This window comes from Columba livia, chromosome 4 (assembly GCF_036013475.1).
Source record: "Columba livia isolate bColLiv1 breed racing homer chromosome 4, bColLiv1.pat.W.v2, whole genome shotgun sequence".
NCBI classification, from domain to species: domain Eukaryota; kingdom Metazoa; phylum Chordata; class Aves; order Columbiformes; family Columbidae; genus Columba; species Columba livia.
In genome coordinates this window covers 57,199,605-57,221,952 of record NC_088605.1, presented here as the reverse complement: position 1 = coordinate 57,221,952, position 22,348 = coordinate 57,199,605, and the positions used below count along the sequence as shown (strand labels likewise).

At 35.8% G+C, this 22,348-nt stretch overlaps 1 protein-coding gene across 4 annotated transcripts in view; it reads right to left on the bottom strand.

Moving 5' to 3' along the window:
- Nucleotides 1-22,348, bottom strand: part of TTC29 (tetratricopeptide repeat domain 29) — a 290,318-nt gene that overhangs the window by 99,638 nt on the left and 168,332 nt on the right. For 3 of the 4 annotated variants that reach the window (XM_065061915.1, XM_021284035.2, XM_065061913.1), the window contains exons 4-5: nt 14,547-14,770; nt 4,079-4,264 (exon numbers count right to left, since the gene is read on the bottom strand). In XM_065061915.1, the coding sequence (XP_064917987.1) occupies nt 4,079-4,264; nt 14,547-14,770 (410 nt within the window). The remainder of the gene's footprint in view (nt 1-4,078; nt 4,265-14,546; nt 14,771-22,348) is intronic. The other variant, XM_065061916.1, reaches the window with a different exon arrangement.

Sequence of the window (22,348 nt, the reverse complement as noted above, 5' to 3'; positions counted from 1 at the left end):
ACTGAAAAGCAGCATTTCATTCGGGTAATCTGTAAACAGAAACCTTATCTTGCAGCTTTTTAAAGAAGCGGTTAAAATCTCATTCTGCAAAGAACTGCCGCTAAAAACACGTTTGCTCCAAGCAGAATGTTCCATTTGTGTCTGTAAAAGGTTACTCAATTATTATTTTTTTTTTTTCCCTTATGTACTGACAGCCACTATGTGCTGACAGTCACTAATCACCTGCATCCAAATACCATGACTGAAGTCTACACTGCCGACACCTCAAATATTTAGCTTTGAAGATTAATGAACATCAGATTATATCCAGCCTTCAGGACAGAGACCGGGCTGAAAGTCAAAGAACTTTAAATTTGATTACACAAAAATTACTCAGCAAATATATTGATTTGTTTCCAAGGCAAACAACAATCTTTACAAGTACATGTTTGACTTTATACTCCCAAGCAATCAGTCCTAAGCATATACAGACAGCTTCTGTTCACATGTAATAAAAAAATACACTGTTATGTGAGAGAACTGAAAAGAACTGGGACAAGATATTTACATCTAAAAGGATGCACACATGAATGTCTGTAAGATTAGCTTCTCAGTCTTGTAAATCTTCCCGTCTTCCTGGCTGCACTACGAATCAAGATAATTATTATAGATATAATTATTTAAATCAGATGAAAGCATCACATACATGTTAGACATCATTCACATACCTACACACACCTCTCTGTCTTTGTATAGATACACATACCTATTCCTATATGCATATATTAATGCACACATACAAGCATATACATATGTATCTATTCCTGTATATATCCTCATAGGAAGCAGGCATTTGATGCATTCAGTTCACAAACAAATAAGATCACAGCATCATAAATAACCAAACAACAACAAGAAGTCTAATTTTCAAGCAATATCTATCTTTTCCAATATAAAAATTAGCATGTTTTGAATTTTACTTATAAGACCATTAATACTCATGCAATTTTATACAATCCCAAGTCAACATCTGCTCTTACACTTTTTTCCTGCAATCAGAACTTGTGATTTAATTTTTAATCTGCTGAAAATAAAAAGTGCATGGAATACATCTGCTCTTTTTCTCAGTGGTCCCTCCAAGCCAATCCTATGCTTAGCCTCTCAGCTTCTTCATTTTTTTGCCTCTCTCTATAGAAATACAATATTTGCAAAGGACAGACCCTACAGACTCAGTGGAGCTTTACCCTGGGCAGTGAAAATGCATCTTGCTTTATTTCTCCTTACCAATGTTATAAGAGCCTCTCTTCTCTAAGTTTCTAATATTTTTACAGTCTGAAAATGAAATTTCCCCTCCTCTGAGCATCTTAAAGTCTCTTTCATAACTTTACTTACACACTTTTGTAATAGACTTAAATATATTTAAGTATTCCACTTTTGCTTAACACATCATAAAAGTAGGAAATGCTACATTTTTTTTTAAGGCAGTGGTTGGATAACAGTAGTGAATCACACTCAGCATGAGCCTTTGAAGCTATGAACAGATAGGGATGTTTGCTTTTATGCATCTTCTTAGAATTTTATTTTTTAGTAATTGAAGTACGAAGTGAAAAGGTTGCAAAAAAATCAGCAATTTCAATAATTTTATTCTATTAAGTATCAGACAGATAACTGAATTAAGCATTTTTCACTCAAAATGAAAATTACTTTATTATAACTGGCTAGGCTAAAGGCAAGAGCTCTCTTATCTGCTGGGAAACTGGATTTATCTTAACTTCAATTCCTGGAACAATACTGGAACAATTACATAGTCAAAGAGATCATTCTCAAGCATTTAGAGGCAACATGAAAATATAGCCAATGCCAATACACCAAGAGTAAATGCCATCAAACCAATCTTCTATTCAAGTTAGTAAAGTTTAGAGATTTTTTTCTCACTGTTATCAACTTTCTCATAAAGCACTAGGGAAGCATAGTTCACCTGCAACTATTGTTAGGTGAGTGCAAATGGGACAGGGAATCCCATATAGACATTAGTTATCAGTATGGAAAAGGCACCCAGTGAGGTTCCACAGGTGCCTGTTCTAGGGACAGCTTACTACTTAGTATTTGCACTAAGAATCTGAATTACAGGATAGGAAGACTGCTTTATCAACTGTTCAGATGATACTGAACTAGGAAGAAGAGAAAGCATGTTCAAGGACAACTTCAGAATTCAAAGCAATCTTGACAATTTCTAGAAACTGCCTGAAAAACACAGGATGCTATTCAGTGCAAAAGAAAGCAATGTATTGCATTTAGGCAGAACTAACTGGTGATCCCAGAGTGGGGAACAGAATAGTTAGTAAACAGTTCTTCAGAAAGTAACATAGAGATTACTGAAGGTCATGAATTGAGTATGCAATTTATGCTGAAACAAAGAATGTCAATGTCATACCTGAAAACAAATAAAAATACAACTTGTACAAAAAGTAATCTTTCCATTCTATTGATCACCAGTATGAAGACAAATTTTAAAACTAAATTCAGCTCTGGGTATTGCAGGCAAGAAAGATATGGCAACAGTTCAGAGGAAAACATTGTGAATGACCACCAGTCTAGAAAATATGAGGAACTATTGATACAAGTTTCTTGTTTTGGCTTTAAGAGAACACGGGAAAAAAAACAGGACAACAAACTTTCAATTAAAAAGAAAAAAAAGGCTGCAGGTTTTATGTCCAGGTTTTTTGCTGGGAAATTAGGCCATCTTTTAAAACACACCCATTCTGTCAGTCATTGACTGAAATTACACTATTTATATATATATATATATGTATGTATATATATATCTATATATATATATAGATATATATGTGAATTTTATTTTTTGTCCCTGAAAAAAGCCATTCTATTTGAGAAACCAGCCACAAGCTGAGATCAAAGTTGAAATTATTTTAACCCACAAAGTCAAACTTAAAAACAAATGTAATGACAATACAAATCACATATGTTTGAATCAATGATTAGATGTCAAGTACCTTTAAGAGTTAGAACTAGTCTATTCACTTAATAGAGGTTCACTCATTGCTTGTCTTCCCAGAACAGGATAGGATTTTGTACAAACATAGAAAATGAGGGTTTTTTTATACCTAGACTGATACACACACACACAAACCCCCTCTGCCATGACAGGTAATGTATGTTTTTAAATAGAGAAGCAAGGTTCATACTGATATAAGAAAGAAATAATTTTTACAGTGAGAACAATCATTCACTCGGACAACCTCCCTGAGGATATGACAGAGTCTCCATCACTGGAGGTTTTCAAGATGGGAATGGACAGGGTGCCAACTAATCTCATCTGGGCTCCCTTTCCCATGAAAGGTTAGACCAGATGATCTTTCAAGATCCCTTCCAACCTGGGCTGTTCTGTGATTCTAGTTCTCTCTAGTTATTTCTATGAACACCTTTTCTAATTTCAGAGACTCACAATTTGAGGATACAGATAGAGGAATAGAGAAATGGAGCTCATGGTGAGGTATAAAGCTGAAGCAAACACCAATATGGCAGCCACGTACAAATAAACGGGGTGTCATTTTCAGACAAGAGAACCAGAAAGTAGATTTTAAAAAGAACATAAAAATATAGGCTGGTTTATCTGTGTGCAAATTTTCCATTGCTGAGGCTGGATTAAACTAAGTTATATGTTCATACGTCTTTTAAAATAACCCAGTTTGTGTAACGACAGATGCCATCCTACTCAAACATCCCTGGCCTGAGGCAGCATTACCAGTCTCTTGTTAAAAACAAGCAAAAGGAAATAAAGTCAAACCCAAAGAACCTTTGCATTAAACACATGCTTCCTTTAAACTTTTTGTTATTCATCTGACTGAGTACTTTCAACGGTAGGCAGAATGTCAGAGGAAACACATCCGTGAATATAAACCTGTCTTCCTATTAGATGCTCCAAAAATTAGAATTGCAACCGTTTTAAAACTTCTTTCAAATTATGGTTGCAAATCAGTTTTACACTGAAACACTGTGCTCTGTGATGAAGTACAAATTGCCAAATATGACTGTCTCAATGCTGATACAATGTAGCATTGTGATCTCAGTGACTTACCTTGTTCTTCACTGATGAGGCCCATATTTGCATGTGCTTGTGCCTCTCTTTTCCCACCATCAATTTTTACTAGTTTAGCAGTGTTAAAGCATTGCTCATAGAAGTAATTACTTAACCATTTTTCCTCAGGGTCATTGAAACAGTAGGCCAAATTAAGCTGGTTATCATATACCTTCTCATAGTGCCCTTTAAAAACAAAAAATACAATCAAAATGTTAGATTATAGCAATAACCATATAATTAAAATTAAGGGCTATCTGTATTTACACCATTCAAATACCACCAAGTTCTCCCACGTATCCAGTCAAGGAAATATGATAAGGGGAAAATTACAACCTTCCAAATCAGGCAGAATTGAAAATTATTTTAGCAAAACCGCAATAAAGTGCGCTCATTTCTGTATGCACAACCTGGATAAGACATCGATTAGTCAAAAGAGAGGAGGTAGAGTGAGCAAAAAAAGCACCAGTCACGGCTGGAGAAGTGTTTGTCAGAGACACTGAGACCTCAAAAGGCACCGAGAGCTTTCAAAACTGGTCTATTGCAGCAACTGTGGTGATGGAGACCAAGAAGCAAACACAACCCCCCACAAACACAACCTATTAATTCATACAATTTTAAACATTCAAAATAAAACTAACAAGAAAGGCTTAGAGTTTTCATGTGCATTCCCAGTTTTTTTACCTTGTCGCTCTTAGAAATTTAGGTTAAACTGAACTTGTACACCTTCCCCTGAAAATGACAGTTCACCAAGGTATTGCTCTCAGAACAAATGCAGAAAGCAGCAGAGACTCAAAGTCACAGATCTCCTTTATGATCTGAAGAATTAGTTCCTACTCTTTATCATCTCAAACAGCTGAATGAACATACACTATCCCTAAAACTTATAAAAGTACCTCAAGTCCCAAATCTAAGTAGCACTGCCATATTATCAACAAATACATTATTCACAATTTAAAATTCCAGAATGAGAGCTCCTACGGAATTAGAGTTATTTCTCTCAGAATATTCTAAAACTATCTTAATTTGGAATAAATATCTAAAACTGCCCTGACAACTCTTATCATACTGCTTCTCCCTAAGGGGGATTTGAAATATATATTCCCCACATGATGCTGAAGAATCCAAGATAATAAAGAGCAGCATAAACTTCTACGTTTCACAGTTCAATTTATCGCTGGCAAAACTAAATGAATTTTCTTTCCAAACTTTGCTCATGTCAGATGTAAATGCAAATAGCTATAATTCCAGTGCAGTTTCGGTTGGTTACATAGTGTGTTTGTGGCTGCTAAATGAATGTAAGCCAAACAGCCAGTTCTTATCAGAATTTTCATGCAGTTGGGTAAAGAAGGAGTTAAGAACCACAAGTCTTGCAGCAGGTAAGAGACTGTTTGGTTAAGCTTGATGTGCGAACAGAACTGCTTTGCTTTCACGAGTTCTGTAATCTGTAAGCTTTGCTCTAAAAAGAGAGAGAAGGGAGAAAGGAAAGAAAAAACCCACCTTTTACTCCTGGGTATGGAGCAGAGAAATCAGCTGGGGGAAAAAACTGATTTCAATACAGGCAAGATCTCATTCAAAGTCAAGATATTTTCTAAATGTTTTTAAACAGTGATACCATATCAAAATACTTCAATCAAAGTATGCAGGTAAATTCCATTTGTTTGTTTATTTTAATCTACAGGAGAAGTGGGGAAAATCCAACTTTCAAAAAGGACTAATTGCTTGACTGTAAATTCTATCATCTGAGTCACTTGCATAGTTCGGAACAAACAACAGCAATTACTCAATAAAGTACTTCGAATGCATCACTAAACCACAGAAGAGATTGTTTCCTCAGCCTCATCTCCAGTATGTTCTGTTTCCAAATTAAAAATGACAAATTACATATGGAAGTAATCTCTTATTCCGTCTGTTGTCATGACTAAGTTCTTTGACTTCAGAACATCTTGATAAAGTTCTTCTAGCGTGTTGCACAACACATTAAGAACTTTATTATCTTCTCAAAGAATCCTGTAACCACTTAATCACATGTACAGTCTTCAACAGGTTTAGCTATTTTTTTTTCCCCCTTCACTTTTTCATCTATCTTGGACATTTTGGAGAAAATTGGCTGAATTTTCTCTGCTTAAAATTTTCTTTTCCCCATTCTTGAAGCCTCTCTGGCTTTGTCTTTTGATTTACAAACTACTTTCTTTTCTTTAATGGTAAGCAAGACTTTCTATTATTGATTTGTTGTTGTTCTTGCTTTTCTATTTATTACCTTGCTTTCCTACTTATTTTCTCAGTTTTTCCTCCATTAGGTGTTAGTTCATACTTCCACTGTTTTAATAATTCCTTTATCAGTTTTCATTGAAATATATGAAATTATTATTTTTGAACAAGTTTGTGTTAGACATACATTTCCATTTCTAGTATTTTAAATAAGATGACACCCTTTCCAGGGAATTAGAATCTCAATCACAATTGAGGATCACAATTAGAATCACAATCTCCTTAGGCAAAAATCACCAAAACAGAAGCACCCCAGGAATTATATCTAGATTATCACCTCAACATTAGTATATAAGGTTTGATACCAAAACATGCCAAAGCATCAGTTTATGTTTAGAAATTTGGTTTTGAGAGGAATAATTACCAAATTATAAACTTTATGCATTCCTGATCAGAACATTCTTCATGGCTGAGTTTTCATGCCTTTTGTTCCCCCTTAAGGCTGAAAAAGTACTTCTTCAGTATATGCAGGAGGGAACACCACATAACATTTCTTCACATGTTAGAAATTAAGACTACGCTGGTACAATAGCCTCATAAAAATCTCTGCAAATGATGCAAGTAACAGAACTGGTTTGGGCTTAAGGTACATACGTTTGTGTGTGTGCGTGCATGGACACAAAAATGCATATATGTAAGCACATATGTATAGATAAAAAAAGTGAAGACAGTTTGGATTTATCCAAACTAACCAATTTAGATACAGCTGTGGGTTACTTCACTCTCAGTGAAGAAAAGCAGATACTGCTCGGGTGTGATCTATCTCATCCGAACTTAAACATCTACTGCAGCACAAGGCAACACTTTTAAAGGTTATCTCCAAAGTAAAAGGCACAGGTTCCCAGGACAATTAGAAGTACACAAACAAATCACTGCATGAACAGAGAAATAGAAAACCTAATTATACTCACTAGCACAAAGATAACAATTCACGTTATATACTAACTGCAACTAAGTGAAAATTAACTCAGAATATACCAGAGGATACTTACAAATCGTTACTATAACACATTAAAGATGATTAGATGGTCATTGGGGTAGAACACTAGACACAGATTCGTTGCCTTTGAAATCTTTGCTACAAAGTACCAAGACACTAATGCTACATAAAATTATGCAAGTAACTTCAGGTAGTGCCCTACGAATCTCAAGAGATGGAACTGACCTGAGGCAGACTATTGCTACTGCCACAGCTTTGATTGAATGAACTTTAATGTGACCCTCTGATGACTATCCTGGCAGTGAATAACAATGCGAAGTACACAAAGACAACCATTTCTCTGTAATTGACTTGGACAGTGGCTGACCAGATATGCTGGTCACAAAATAAATGCCAAAAGATAGACTTTTTAAAGTCATATTGTCTTCTAGATTCAAAGTCTCTCTGATTTACAAATCACGAAATTCACTGATGTTACTCTGACAGTGGTAAAGCCAGCATGTCAGACTTGGTAAAAGTGAACTTTTACCTCCACAGGAGAAGAAAAACAGAATAGGTAAAAGCTCTCTTCTATAAATCTCCCATGGGTAGTTCAGTCATGAAAGCTTTGACTTCTGATTTTGGATAGTAAGTTCTCTACATCTGATAATACAATACATGTAGACAAATCATCTTTGTGCATTTGTTGATTAAAAAAAAAAATATATATATATATATGTACACTACTTATCAAAGAGGTAATAACAGAACTGGAATGTGGCACTAAATGAACAGAAAAGAGAAGTTTGACTCACACAAGCATTTGTAAAAGAGTTCCTGCAAGACAAATTCCTTTTTTAAAATAAGAAACAATTAAGAAAGCATATAGATAAAGATTTAAAGGTCAACTCCATTAATCTTTCAAAAATTACATTAATTTCATGAAACAGTGGAAGTTAAATCCAGAACAGTTAAGCCACACAACTGTGAGAACACTTTAAAGATGAACATCTACCAAAATGACAGCTACATAGAACAAACAGAACTTGATGGAGCAGATAGTAAGGCCTGATAGTTTGCAGTTTTGGACTTAAATGAAGATCTGAAGCAGGGGTTAAGAACACATCTTAGGGGCAATTATCCAACACAAGATTTTTTCCATACCAAAATACCAAATTGCAGGCAGTAATATTTGACAAAAATTAAGCAGAAAACAAAAGATCATGATATGTTGCAGTATTTCGTTTATAATATTTTATTATTTGTATGGTTTTGTCACAGAATATAAATTACAGAAAATGGACTTTTTTCATTTTGTTTGATCTGACGTTTTAAAAATATTTTATTTCCGTAGTCCTTTGCAATGGAAAATAGCTTTGAAATTGAGTGTCTATGCACAAAAGGAAAGTATCCCCACGAAGCCTTGCTGAGGCAATCATGCCTCTGCACCTACAGAAGAGGACCACCCGTTCATTCCTTTTTCCAGAAAGTTTATCCATAAGCCAAACTCACACAGAATGAAGAGAGGTTGCTGTAGGGTAGCATGCTGACACCACCAACTTTCAGGCACAGCCTCTGTTTCCCAGGTATGACAAGGCAGGGTGTACCCAGAGCTCAGCCCTCCCAACGCTGCTAGGTACATAAGGGGAATATATTCAATGAAAGTACAATCTATACAAAGATGCTACGGAAATGGTCAGGATATAATTTTGCCAAGGAAAGATAAAGCTATGACATAAGGCAATTAACTAGTAATCTGGGATGCTGAAGAGGGGCTCCAAGACATTGCAATGAAAATACACTACTTGAAAGTTCCAAGAAACACTGCTTCTGTTGAAATCAATGGTAGTTCTACAAATGACTACATTTTGAGAAGGCTTGGCTTCTTTCCTGAGGAGAAACACCTCACTTTTTGTAACATCAGTACAAAAATAATCATCTCCTCCATTTGTCACTATCAACTACTGCTTATTTCCTGCGATACAGTATTAAGTAGGGAAGGACAAACCTGCTTAGAAAATAGAAATGTTATTTTCCCCATGCCCCCAAAACCAAACAAAACTATGCCTTCTCCAAGCAAATATTAAAAGAGGTTTTGGTATGTTTATTCTCATTCTTTTTTAATGCACAACCTCTCTCTTTTTTTTTTCCAAACCAGCATGAGTAATATGGCTATTGCAATGTTTCTAGCCCAGCCTAAGGCATAAGTGTGAAATCTTACAGAAAAGCTTTGCACTGTAAAATGCTAAACTCTGTTTTCAACCTTAACTACCTCAGACAAAGATTTTCCGCTTTGCACTGTAAAATGCTAAACTCTGTTTTCAACCTTAACTACCTCAGACAAAGATTTTCCAGTGCAAACACATCAAATACTCATGCTTTCTTCATATAGTTTATGAAAAGTCACCTTTTACAATGACAACAAATGATAACACATACTGTTGAAATTTTTCCCTACGCTGAAGTGAGAGAAAAAAGAGCCAAATTAGCACTTCCTTCTAATTCTATGTATCTGATATTCTGTAGAACAAGGGTCAGCAGCCTGTAGTACACACGCAGATTCATCATTTAGCGTACAGCATACTGTAAAGCTTTCATGGGGTTAGGAACCAGGAGCAGATGAAATCTGAAAAAGGCCAGGTTCCCAGGTCTTAACTCCTACCTTCCACCAGCTGACCCGATGCTCAGCTAATAAGCAGTGTCTTGTCCCTTTGAAGGCATGTTCATATCAAATATTAGTTCTGTGCATCGTCTTTGGCACAGTGAACACAGTGATCTGCCATGATGGTGCTGACTGCTCATTACATGTTGCAGCCACTGAACCGGGGCATTTTCCCAGGTTTTGCTCCCCTGCTCTGGCAAAGTAGAGCCAACGGGTGAGATGTCTCTACAGCTCAAGAGCAATTAAAGGAAAAGTGCCTTGCATTCCTTTTGACTTGTACAATACAAGTAAACCAGCTCACTCTGGTAAGCACTGGTCATATGAGCTCTTCAGGGCCTCTACTAGTCCTAAGTAAGGATTCAGTTAGGGTTCAGGCCTGCATTTAATATGTAATTTAGATGTAATCTGAAGAGCAACAATTTCCAAGTACTTCTCAAGTAATAATAGGACAGTTGACCTCGAATTTGACAAAAAACAAATTGGGCACACTACCACTGAGAGGCTGGCCTCAGTCTAAAACACCTGACTGATGCTTGCAGTAAAATCTGCACACTGCTAATTGCTCTTCTGGTAGGCTCAGTGCTAACTAAAGAAATAAAAGCAGCTACACAATACTTTGGTGAGATGATTCAAAGAAGTGCCTTAGCTTAATTAGCATACAGACCCAACAAATAAATTAGAAATGCATGTTGAAACAATAAGACAGTCTGTAACAGCCAAGTGGTTTAAAGAATCAGTTACATTCATTTAGTAAAATCTGTAGAAACACCAGCTTAAAGGTTTTAATTTCACTTTTAGTATTTTAATCTGAGAAACAGCAACAGTCATCATTATAATGAGCTGTTCTCCCAGGCACACAGTAAACTGGGTGCTGTTCAAAAATTCCAAAATATAAGTAAAAGAAAGACTTTTTAGTTGCATCTCCTTTGTTCCTACTTCTCCATCATGACCCACCCAAAGACACAGAGATATAAAGTCAAATTTTGTCTGAGTCTTAGATAAAATGGACAAAAAGAATTCTATTCAGTTGGTGCATCTCTGTAGGGTCTGGTCATCATTCATTCACGAGGTGTCAGCAGCCAAAGGATATTTCGTTAGTAACCCTCAATGGCAGAAAAGGATGGACTGCGGCTTCAAACTCTCCCTCCTGCGAACTTGCAGAACAGCACTGAGCAGGGGCCAGGGAGAGCAACAACAACCTGCCAGTGCTGTATTATACCTTTAAAGGCCAGTTATATCTTTAAGTGAAAATACTCCGAGCAGTACAATCAGACAGGCAAGCAGGCAATCGGGTAAGGCCATTCCATGGCCTCCAGATAACTTCCTTTCTGAAAGAAAACCCAACATTTTCACAAACATGTCAAAAAATAACTGCACGCATCAAATGCTGAGCTATGTAGATACATTGTTTTGTCAGTTATCCTACATTCATCTGTAAAAATCCCTACAACTATACATATTTAAACAACTAAAATACTCCTTTTTTATTTTTAAACTACTCAGACCAGAACTAGTACAAAGAGAGGTTAGACCATGATAAAGAAGGAAGATCAAGAAATAATTAGAAAAAAAATGAATTTTTAACTCAGAAACATTTATTTTCATCAAAAAAGACCAAATAGGAGAGCAGTCACGTTTTGCCAATATTTCTGCCAGTGTTTTTGGAATAATGTTGGGCAAAATAACTCTGTCAGCTATTCTTCTGAGAAGCTTCAAGGACTAATGCTAGCTTTCTATTTTTAAGTACTTCGGAGGTATTCAAATACAATGACAGTGAGATTAAAATGGACAGAAAAAAAGATATTTTCTTTGCACACAGTATAATACTGGTAACAGCCTTTGGAAAAAAAAATAAAGAAAAAAAAAAATAAAGAAAAAGAAAAGACGGCTCCTGGACTCCCCCGTGGTTTGAAGTTCAATCAAAATGTTCCGCTAAAAATGAAAATGGAGAGAACATTCACTGGTGTATGTTAAGGTAAACAGTCTGTACAATGTACACTAAAAGTACAATGTACAGCTGGTAAACAAAATGTTTCTATTTTCAAACCCAATAGTAAAGAAAATAATTGTTCTTTGGTATCATACACAGGGACATTAGCTGGACTCGATGATCCTTGTGGGTCCCTTCCAACTCAGGACATTCTATGATTCTATAATCAGCCTCCACGTTGAGATGGATGGTGCTGATTCTGTCCAAGCATACACTTCACACCCAGCATTACAGCATCATATCACTACAAACTATATCTATAGCTATATATATCTATAAACCACATATTTCACCAATAAATATGGAAAGTGAACGGATATCTAGTTTTCTCCATGCACTGTGGTAGCAACTATAAAACTCTAAACTTAGGAGCAGCAGTTCTAAGTTATACTCACAATTAAGACAGCAACACTCTACGATACAAAATTATCAGGTGAGAAAAATTAAATAATAAGAAAGTTATCTACTGACGTAGTAAGTGAAGTTTTGTTTTCCACTTACCACTTCAGGTTCAAGAGCAATCCCTTTGTGAAATTTACATTTGTCAAAAAACTTTAAAGCTATGAAGATTTTATTTTTTTTTTCCATAATTTATACCTGCTATCTCTCCTTCAACACAACTGTTAGCTCAGGACAACACACCAGACCAGAGAGAGGGAGACTTTCAGCTAGCCTAATATTAGTGACATCAGCCATGCTGTGAAACCCACACTGTCTGCAGCCCCAAATACTACTTTCAGGCTTTTAAGCTTGAACTGTGGCCAGTGAAGAGCAAATGCAGGTCAGCTGCTGTTGTTACATCATGGTAAGCTCCAGCTGAGATGAACTGCTGAACACTTCTTAAGTGGTGTCAACTAGAGTTGTCAGGAGATCATAAGCCAGAGCCCCAAGCAATTTGATTAGAATCAGAGAGTAACCGGATAAGCAGAACTACCAAATTAGTATTAGATGAGCTGTGTAATTCATATGTTATCTTCACAGCATTCCTAGCTCTAACGCCTGCAACATGAATTCACATCCAGCCTTTCATAAGCCAGGTGACTCAAGCCTCACTTAAAACAAACAAGCGATTTGTACAAAGGTTTGCATCGAAACTGGTGAAAAAAAAAGAAAACTAACTATACCTTGATCTAGAAATTCAGTAAAGATGTGCCAGTAGAGCTGGCAAGCATTCTCATTCTTTTTCTCTTCTTTCATTTCAACCAACTTTAACAGGCAAAGTTTTTATCCTAGAAGCGAGATGCCATCAGTCAGACAACGGGTGGTATCCCGTCTCAGTGAGAGCTGAGACTGGCAGAGCTCAGCACACAATGAGCGCTGGATTCAGAGAGAGAAAGGGCCTCTCCGAGGGGTGGGAGCTGCACAGCCAGCAGCACCTTGGCTCTCTGGGAGCATGTTTGCCTGCTCTGTTGTCACACATCACTTTGTAACACTGAAAAGTATCTTGCACTGAAGGAAGGCAAAGTGCCATCCTCCAGCAGCTGCAGGAAGCAGGTCTTCCAAGATAAGCCACATCTACCACGTTTTGAACATCCAAATGTTGGCAGAATGTGTCTGTCAGGGCAGGCAGAGTGCAAAACTTCTCTCTTGTTCTCCTGCAAGCTACAGGAGTGCCTGGTCGGGTTTTAACCACCCTCCAGACAAATCCGAAGATTCCTTCCAATCACGGGCTGACTAGATTTCCTGCCTAGAATACAGTGAATTAAATAAACACAACTTTTGGCTTTCACAGTAAACACAAAACAAACATCTTAAATGAATATGTTTTTATGTGCTGAAAGGTGGGGGTTTTTGCTGTTCCTTTTTTTTTTTTTTAAATGAAGTTGTGTGTTCCTAAATTTCAGTCAAAAAGCTTATGTTCCAAACTCGCAATCTTTACTGTAGATTTTCACATTTGTAATGATCAGAATGTAACTCAAAACAAGCCAACTATAATGAAATCAGCTCAGCTATGAAACAGGATTGCACTTAAAGCTTTATCTGCCTCCATCTCCACATCTATTTCAAAGGAGCAAGACAGAGTAAGCTATGTTACTATTTATAGTAAAACTAAATGATAAGTACGAGCTTAGTAAATAGTAGGCAATAGAGAAAATACAGTAATTTGGAGTTACGTCTTCACTAATATTCAGTAATTCACAGGTAGCATGTTACATCTGTGTGCTGTATTTTATCTGACATGTTCACAATCTTTTATGAGTCAGTCACAAATCCAAACACAATTAGCAGACAGGGTATTTAATAAAATCAGATTTATAAAACTATTACTCTGGGAAACAGCATTTCACCTATTAAATTTTTCTAATACAAAACCAGCTACACAAATCAATAGAGAAAAATAATGAATAATTAAATGATGAGAAAATAACAGAGATGTTCTCAAAGCTTTTCTGATGATATAATGCAGTCTATATGTTTTTCATTTTTTTTTCCCCCTTCACAAAACCTCTCCTGCTATCCGCAGCTCCTAATCATTTATTCCACAAATACAGCTTAGTTGACTAAGGCTGAAATGTGCTAAGATGCGGTAATGCTTCAAATTCATACATGAAACAATTTGGAAGCTTCCCCCAGGCACTGGCGGCTGCGGCTCCCGCTGCTCCGCTCCCCGCAATCCCCCGCGTACCTGCTCGCCCGGCTGCCTCGGCCCTGGTCAGGAAGTAGTGAAGCTGCTCCAGCTTCTCAGGCTGCTCCTCCAGGGACTTCTGCTGCCATATGGCTGACCCAGGCCCCGCAGCCTCCCTCAAGGCATTCCACTTCTGGATCAGAGCAAAGAGCTCCGAGAAGGACTCGTGATAACCCTGGCGCAGCATGTCTATGCAGATGTTCTTCTTGTATGAATTCCTGTGCCTGGGAATAAGAAAAAGACAGAATTTTTAAGCCTTTAAACCTGTATTCTGTTCTCCACCGTACCAGATCAGTACAGATAGCTAAAGCAGCTTTCAAGAAGAGACTTCTGCAGTTCTCCAGCGTGGAAGAGGTATTTTTTTTCACCTGCTCCAAAAGCATTCTGCTAAAATACAATTATGAATGTCATACCCTGGGGAAGTGAATGTGGCAATGGGGAATAAATACCAATACATGTATTGAAAACATTTAAAAAATATACTGGTATTCTTTAGCTGGTATTGGTTAAAAAAGGCTGGCTGATGGCAAAAAAAAAACCAAACAGATTTACATTATTTTATGAAAACACAATGAACTTTCAGTTTGCTTTAAAATAGTGCACAGGGAAAAATGAGGCACATTCCACATGTCAAAACAATGTATATGTTAAATAGTTTTGCTGTAGGAGACAACGGCTTGGTTTAAAATGTCAAACAAATGCTATGCCAGAAACATAATCTTTAGATATTATTTTACTTCTCTTTAGCACAGAACTTCAGCTGGGACTGGTTTTCTGATGCGAAAGCTTGATAATTTCTCCCTAATTTTAAAATCAAATGACACAACAATGAATTTATATGAAAGTTATCTCATTCGTAAACTCTGATAAGATATTCATATCAAAAAGTTGTGTCATCAAATATTCTCAAGAGATAATATATCATTTGAGGCATTATTTATGGAAATAATAAAAATATTTTTTTCATGTGGCACAAAACAATCATTGTGTCCTATCCTGAAGAAAACAATGAGTCCAATGGGACTGCATGCAACACTAAAGTACAGATGTAAAGGTTTGCAGGCGTAGGTAGCTAGTGTGAGAAAACAAACCTTTGTACCGGTAAAATGGCAAGGGCCCAACAAATGCGTTCATTTTATTTCACATCTTCTGTTATGTTTCCAAACTGTTTTCGAGAACATCTTTTTAGATTAAAATCCCTTTAACTTCAAATTCTCAGCAGCTTTAAAATAAATATGGAATTCTGAAACCTGCTGTCTATGGTGTATGTAATAAATTCAGATGACATCATGCTAAACAATGCCCTAATGAGACTAATACTTTCAGCCTAAAAAGAGCTACTGTAGTTCTTTAACAAAGCTAATAAGATGGAAGTGATGTGAAAAAACTCTTTAGCTAGATGTCACTGAAATAAACCATAATGTGAGATGTAATAAGTAAATAATCTGCAATATTTAATATTTAATATGTTTAAAATAAAATCTATTAATTACTACATAGATGCATGGTAATCCTTCATAGGTACTTTTTTACATATCAGCTGCAGAACTGAACACAAAAATATTACAAAATCCTGATACAATTTAGACTAGACAGTACTGAATTTATGTTTAATATATATAATAGGTGGGTTTTGAGATTAAAAAGCACACATCGTTCACACAGACAAGGGAAAAGATAGAACTATTCTGTACCACAAAACATTTGCAACATTTATCTTAGAAAAGTAGATGACAGATATCTTAAAACATTTAAATTTTAATTTGCCAGAATATGCTATATTTGTCATCTATCAGATAAACAGTATAAAGCTTAAAAATACTGTAAAGATATTATATTAATACAGCAATGGAATAACAATCTGCATAGCAGACACACATGCATATTTATTTTACATGCTGTGATCTACATATGTGTACATGTGTTTATGCATTAGGTCATTAGATGTATTTGAAATAAATAAGAAAACACTGATAAAAGGTCTTAACAGTGACTAAACAAAATATTCAATTCATTTTTAACACTCATGGCACACTCACTGAGCACACTACAAATATTTATATTAAGAGAAAACCTGTGTCCATGTAACATGTTATTTGGTGTAGATTGATGTGTTCTACTTGAAGTCAAGGCACATTTTCTCCACAAGACAGCATTATTTGCAAACCAATATAGTAAAACAAAACATTCAGGAAAACAGGTCAGTTTTAAAAAGAAATTGAAATAATGCTGAAGCAATCATACAGTACAGCGCACATTTTTTTTTTTTAGGCAAAGATAACTGATTTTAACTCATGCAGTGGGGCTATCTACTGTATAACCATCCAAATTTTAAAGGCAAAGATAGAAGTTCTCTCTCATTTATGCTTAAAAAGAGAAAATACACAAAGAGCAAAATAAGAATACTCTGTTTCCTTAAGTTTTTGCTATATATAAGTTACAAGTGACAGATCACACACATAAACAATATCATAGGGCTAGAAATGAATGACATTACAGGGATGAATGGTATTTGAGACATCTAAGAGAGCTTGCCACTGCAACGAATTCTGAAATTGTTTCAATTATCAAAGTGGTTTCAAATGAAAACGCCTGTGTCCTTTTCCCAGCAAACAGTGCTTTTGAATAGAGGAGCAGTGTAGGTGACAGGAGTAAACTTTTCATGGTATCTTGAGATAAACTATACATCCTCAATCCTCAAAATCATTTTCATACTGCTTTTTGTAACATGCAGCATGTAAAAGGAGAGGTTAAACAGAATGTATTATTTTTTAACATAACCGAAGATTACTTTATTCCTAATATCAATACAAAAAACTGATACCTAATTAAATGTACATTATTTATTTTGATTCAACTGTTAACAGTATGTTGCTACTACATCAATAAACTAAACCTTTTGAACCTTCCTACCTAATAAATTACGATATATTATTAAACAAGGAAGTTTGTTTTTCTAAATCGCGTCCACGCCGATTGCAGGTTTCCTTTGAACAATCCTGTTAACTCCGAGCAGCAAAATGAAAAAAGACCGGCCTTTCATCTGCTGGAAGCGGAGCCGTTCCAGAGGTTTAATGGTCTCTGGGGGCATCTACTGGCAATGTGGCAAACTGCAGCCGGGACGCGTTCCTCAGCGCGCAGCCGGTGCTGCGGGGCCGAGGCTGCAGAACAAAGGACGGGCCAGCGCGCCCCGAGCGCTCTGCGCGGAGCCTGCGCCACCCGGCCCGCGGAACCGCCGCAGAAACCCGCCCATGTGGCCTCATTGCGTGCGAGCAATTGCGCCAGTCCGATTAGAATGAGCGGGCGGCTTTGGCATGTTAGCTGTGGTTAATTTTAAAATTCATCCGTGATATGAATATAAACCTGAAGTCCTCTTTCCCCTTTGAATGATCACATGTGCGCTAGGAGAAAACATCTCAGATGGGTTTTTAAAAACAAATTATTTTTCAATGAAATCAGGAGCATAGCTATGTATTTATGATTAAAACAAAGAGACCAATTAATCTGTTTTAAATTTAAAGCAGCACATTTGTTCTTTTTATTTTTTTTCTTTATCCATGAAATTCAACAGATGAAAACCATAATACTTAATGCCAACATAGATGATGCTGACATTCCACTGTTCCTCTGACTGTACGCTCATCTCTGTCATTACCAAAACCCTGTGATTGTTGGCAAGATGTTAGTTTACACAACTTGGGTAAAACAGTTAAATGAGGCCCACTGAGTGGATCTGGTTGGGTACCCTGCATTGGTCCCACCGCAGCAGTTACTGTGATGCAGTAGTTGCTGAGTGATGCATGAGTTGCTGAAAAAATTGCTGCTGTGTGTTGTAGCGGGGCAGTGGGTGTCAGAAGAATTTTCAACACCAAATAAATAGCCACCAAAAGTTCAAGTTGTCATTTTAGTGGTACCAAGGTATAGATTATGATTTCATGTGGTATAATATCACAGAGGTGGAAGCAGCTATCGCATGTGGATCTGTGAGCTTGAAAAAGCACTGCTACTGTTAACACTGTCCTTTAAATGTACCTGGGTATTGCTACAGGCATCTTACTTTTCTTACATTATACAGCTACCTTCATAATTTTCTTACATGGATTTCTTTTATTATTATCATTGCTATTCTAAAAATATCTAGAGTTATGCAGAGAAATCTCAGAAACCTGATCCTAATCTGCTTCTACCAGTGCAAAAATCATCAATACCCATCTTCAGTGAGGCTAATGAAATTACATTCTTGTTTCAATCTCAAGGCCTTTACTATGTTATGGTATTGTACTTTTACAAGACTCTTAAGCAATGCTGGGAGACCAGGACAGTACCATTCTACATTCCCTTTAATTTATAATCCTGTGCACCAAGGCTATTTGCATTCTAACCTTTACACTGAATGAGAAAACAAAAAAAAAAGAAATTAAGAGGCTAAGTGGCAGGTACTGGTGTTAGAAATAATCAAAATAGTTAGTATAGCATAACAGAATTATTTATCATCAGCTTAATTCTCCATGCCTCCTGTCTGGTGTGGTGGTTTTTTTGTGTGGTTTTCGTTCATATCTTTAGACTTTGTAGGATTTAATTAGTCCTACAGGTTAATGTCAACAGCTGATTACAAGTGTCCTGTAGCAATCCCATTTTGTAAAGCACAAAATGGTATGGATTAAGCAACAAAATCATTACCAATTATTATGATGTTTAAAAACTGTATTCAAATAGATTCATCCACTTGGGATTTCCTTGTGCAGTTACCAAGTCAGTGAGTGATGTAAATGACTTCGATATGGATTGCAAAATTGCAAAAAAAATAAGCAAGATATTTTTGCCTCAGTTTATTTAGGCAAATACATATTAATTCCCCTCTCCACATTTCCTGTCTATAAAACTACAAGAAAATTAAAAACACTTCAAGTGTGTGAATACTTAGATACTTTGTATTTAACCTACAGGTAAACAAACACACCATAAACCAGGAGACATGAGAATTTCCTCACTGAAATTTGAAAAATACATGCACTAAGTGAAAACAAATACTATACAACACACTAAAAAGCCAAGTGTGCTTTATCATTTCAGGCTACTCTGCCTAAGAATCAAAAGAGGAATTATTATTTAGCTATAGTTTAGCGGACAGAAACCGTAACAGTTTGGTAACACCATTAGTGACCCACACCTAAAATACATTTAACACTTCTGCAGCGCATTGTAAAAGATAAAAAGGACTTATGCAAATACTTGGTAGATATGGAAGCTAAGATTTGATTATCGCATTCAGTGATGCTGCGATCCAGGTTACAGTGGTATAAAACCACGTACTCTGTTGAAATTTACCTTGTCACGTGTCTGGGCTGCAATCCACCCATGTGAGGTAAACAGCTTATTTGAAAACATAACTGAGTCACGTATATGAATTTTCACACTGACCTCAGAGACTCAGACAAGTACCTCAGCTGGGCAAGATACCCAAAACATTTTCAGCACATACTGCTACCGATACAAACCTATTTAACTGAATTGGGATACAGACCTCTTTAATCCTGGTTTAAAGACTGTCCGTTTAAATACTTCTCTTTTAATGAAATATTTAACGGAGAGTAATACGTTAAATTGTTGAATATAGTAATCTCATTAAAGAAAGATATGAAAGTACAGTAAATGCAATTAAGTAGTAAGAGACAGTTAGCTTACACATCAGAATTTTTGATTACTAGAGCCGAGAACTAAATGATATTGAGGTGGGATCCATGTTTATTAATTCCAAATTTTAGAGCTGAAATAGCTAATGTCCTAACACAAAAAGCATAAAATTCAGCAAAGCCTCAAATATTATAAAAAAGAACTCCCTAAATAGTAAATAAAAAATATTGCATGGCTATTTGTATATATAATGAGAGGAAAGAACATCTACTTAAAATCGACTTTTGTAACAATTCAGATCTTTTTTTAAATAAGAAAAGGTTTATGGAGCTGTGATTTCAGAACTATTAATAGAAAGATTCAAATGAAGTATATCGGAAAATAAATATATCAGTACTTTATATCACATATATAGGTACAATAACTTTCAGCATAAGTAATTCAGTATTTTTCTGCCTCACAGACTCCAGATGCTGTCAAACCACACTTTAACCTAAATCATGCAATCAAAGGTGGATGCATAACCTGTCAGTAGAATCCTGTAAAGAACATATATATCGAACTCACTTCCTTTTGTTCAAAGCTACGCTGCCACTTTAACACTACATAAAATGAAAAATTAATCAATTATAAACATCAAAGGATGACACAGATGAAGTATTTTAAAATGAATGTAAGTACTGTAATAATTAAGAAACCTCATTAACACAGAAAATGGAAATATAAATTTAGCAATGAACTTTCGGAACATTCTGTCCCCAAACATAAATGCAAAGAAAGCACTAAAAAAAGATAAAAGTGCTACCCTTACAAAAATATACCTCATACAAGGGCACACACACCTCTAATCTTTACCTATTATTTCAAGAATAATCAGAAAAAAAACCCATTCTCTTCATTAATCTTTCTGCTTTCTAAATCAATTATGTTAATTAACAAAAGGAATTTCAACCATATTTTATGGACTATTATTTATCAAAATGAAGTATTTCTCAACTTTCCCCTTTTATTTCAAAGCTGACCTAATGGACTAAGAGCGAGAACTTGTGAGTTTGAAACCCTTTGCATTCGACTTGCATGATACCGGAGAGGTAATTAGATTTCTCTGCAGGTTTCTTTCAGAGTGTGCAAAATTATTCTTAGAAAAAGATTATAATAATTATTTACTTTCTATATCTTCTTAAGATGATGCCCTGAATTAACATAAAACGCTATACAAGGCTATGCATTTATTATACTATTGCTATGAACAATTCCCACAGTATTTTTGCTTTTGTTTATGATATCCTATTCAAGTCCTCAACGGAATTTACTCAGTAGTCCAAGGACAAACAAACCACACAGATATTAAGAGGAAAAGAAAGGATTTTACACAATTCAGAAGGATTCACTGAGAATTATTAGGAAGTCATAATTGTACCGTGGCAAATTAGACTGTATTTCTTTATTTCAGACTCTTTTTGTATGTTAGAGATGCTTCAACTCAACAGAGTGTTTTAAAAACAGAAGTCAGTTGTGTATTGCTTGTCCATTATCTTCAGTACTGAATATTGTTCAGCTATTGAGAAATGAAAGCACTAGAAAACCGTACGAACAAACTTAGTAAAAACAACAAGTTACATAAAAAAAGAAAAACTTCAGCTCACTGTGTTCTTCTTTATTAAAGTATGTCATGTATTTTATCTTGGCAAGAGTTTGATGAGTTTTTGCAAGTAAAATTCTGTTTCCTCTATACTTGCTAATAGTCATGAGAATCTGTAGTTTGCACCTTCCCATTAAAAATGTATTGTATTTTTTGAAATTATTCACCCCGCCTTTTATCCAGATCATGTCTTTGAAAGGAGGAAGTAGATAATAAATGGAATAATTCATGATTTCCCATTAAATATGAAACTTTCTTTTGCAGAGTTTAGAAAATGAAGTTCTACATAATGTACAGAAGTTGATTAGAACTTTTTTTAACCTTTTCAAGAAAAACCTTTCACATTACGCAAATGCACAGAGAAGTTTCTTTAGGAAATGCAAACCATTCACTTCCCACACAGTTCTGTTCTTTAGATCGCTGCCTAATTACACTAAATAATATGTTTATCAGACTCGAAATTCACAGAGATCATTCATTTGACCAAAAAGAATGTGTGCCTCTAAGTACTGAAATCTCTTTTGGA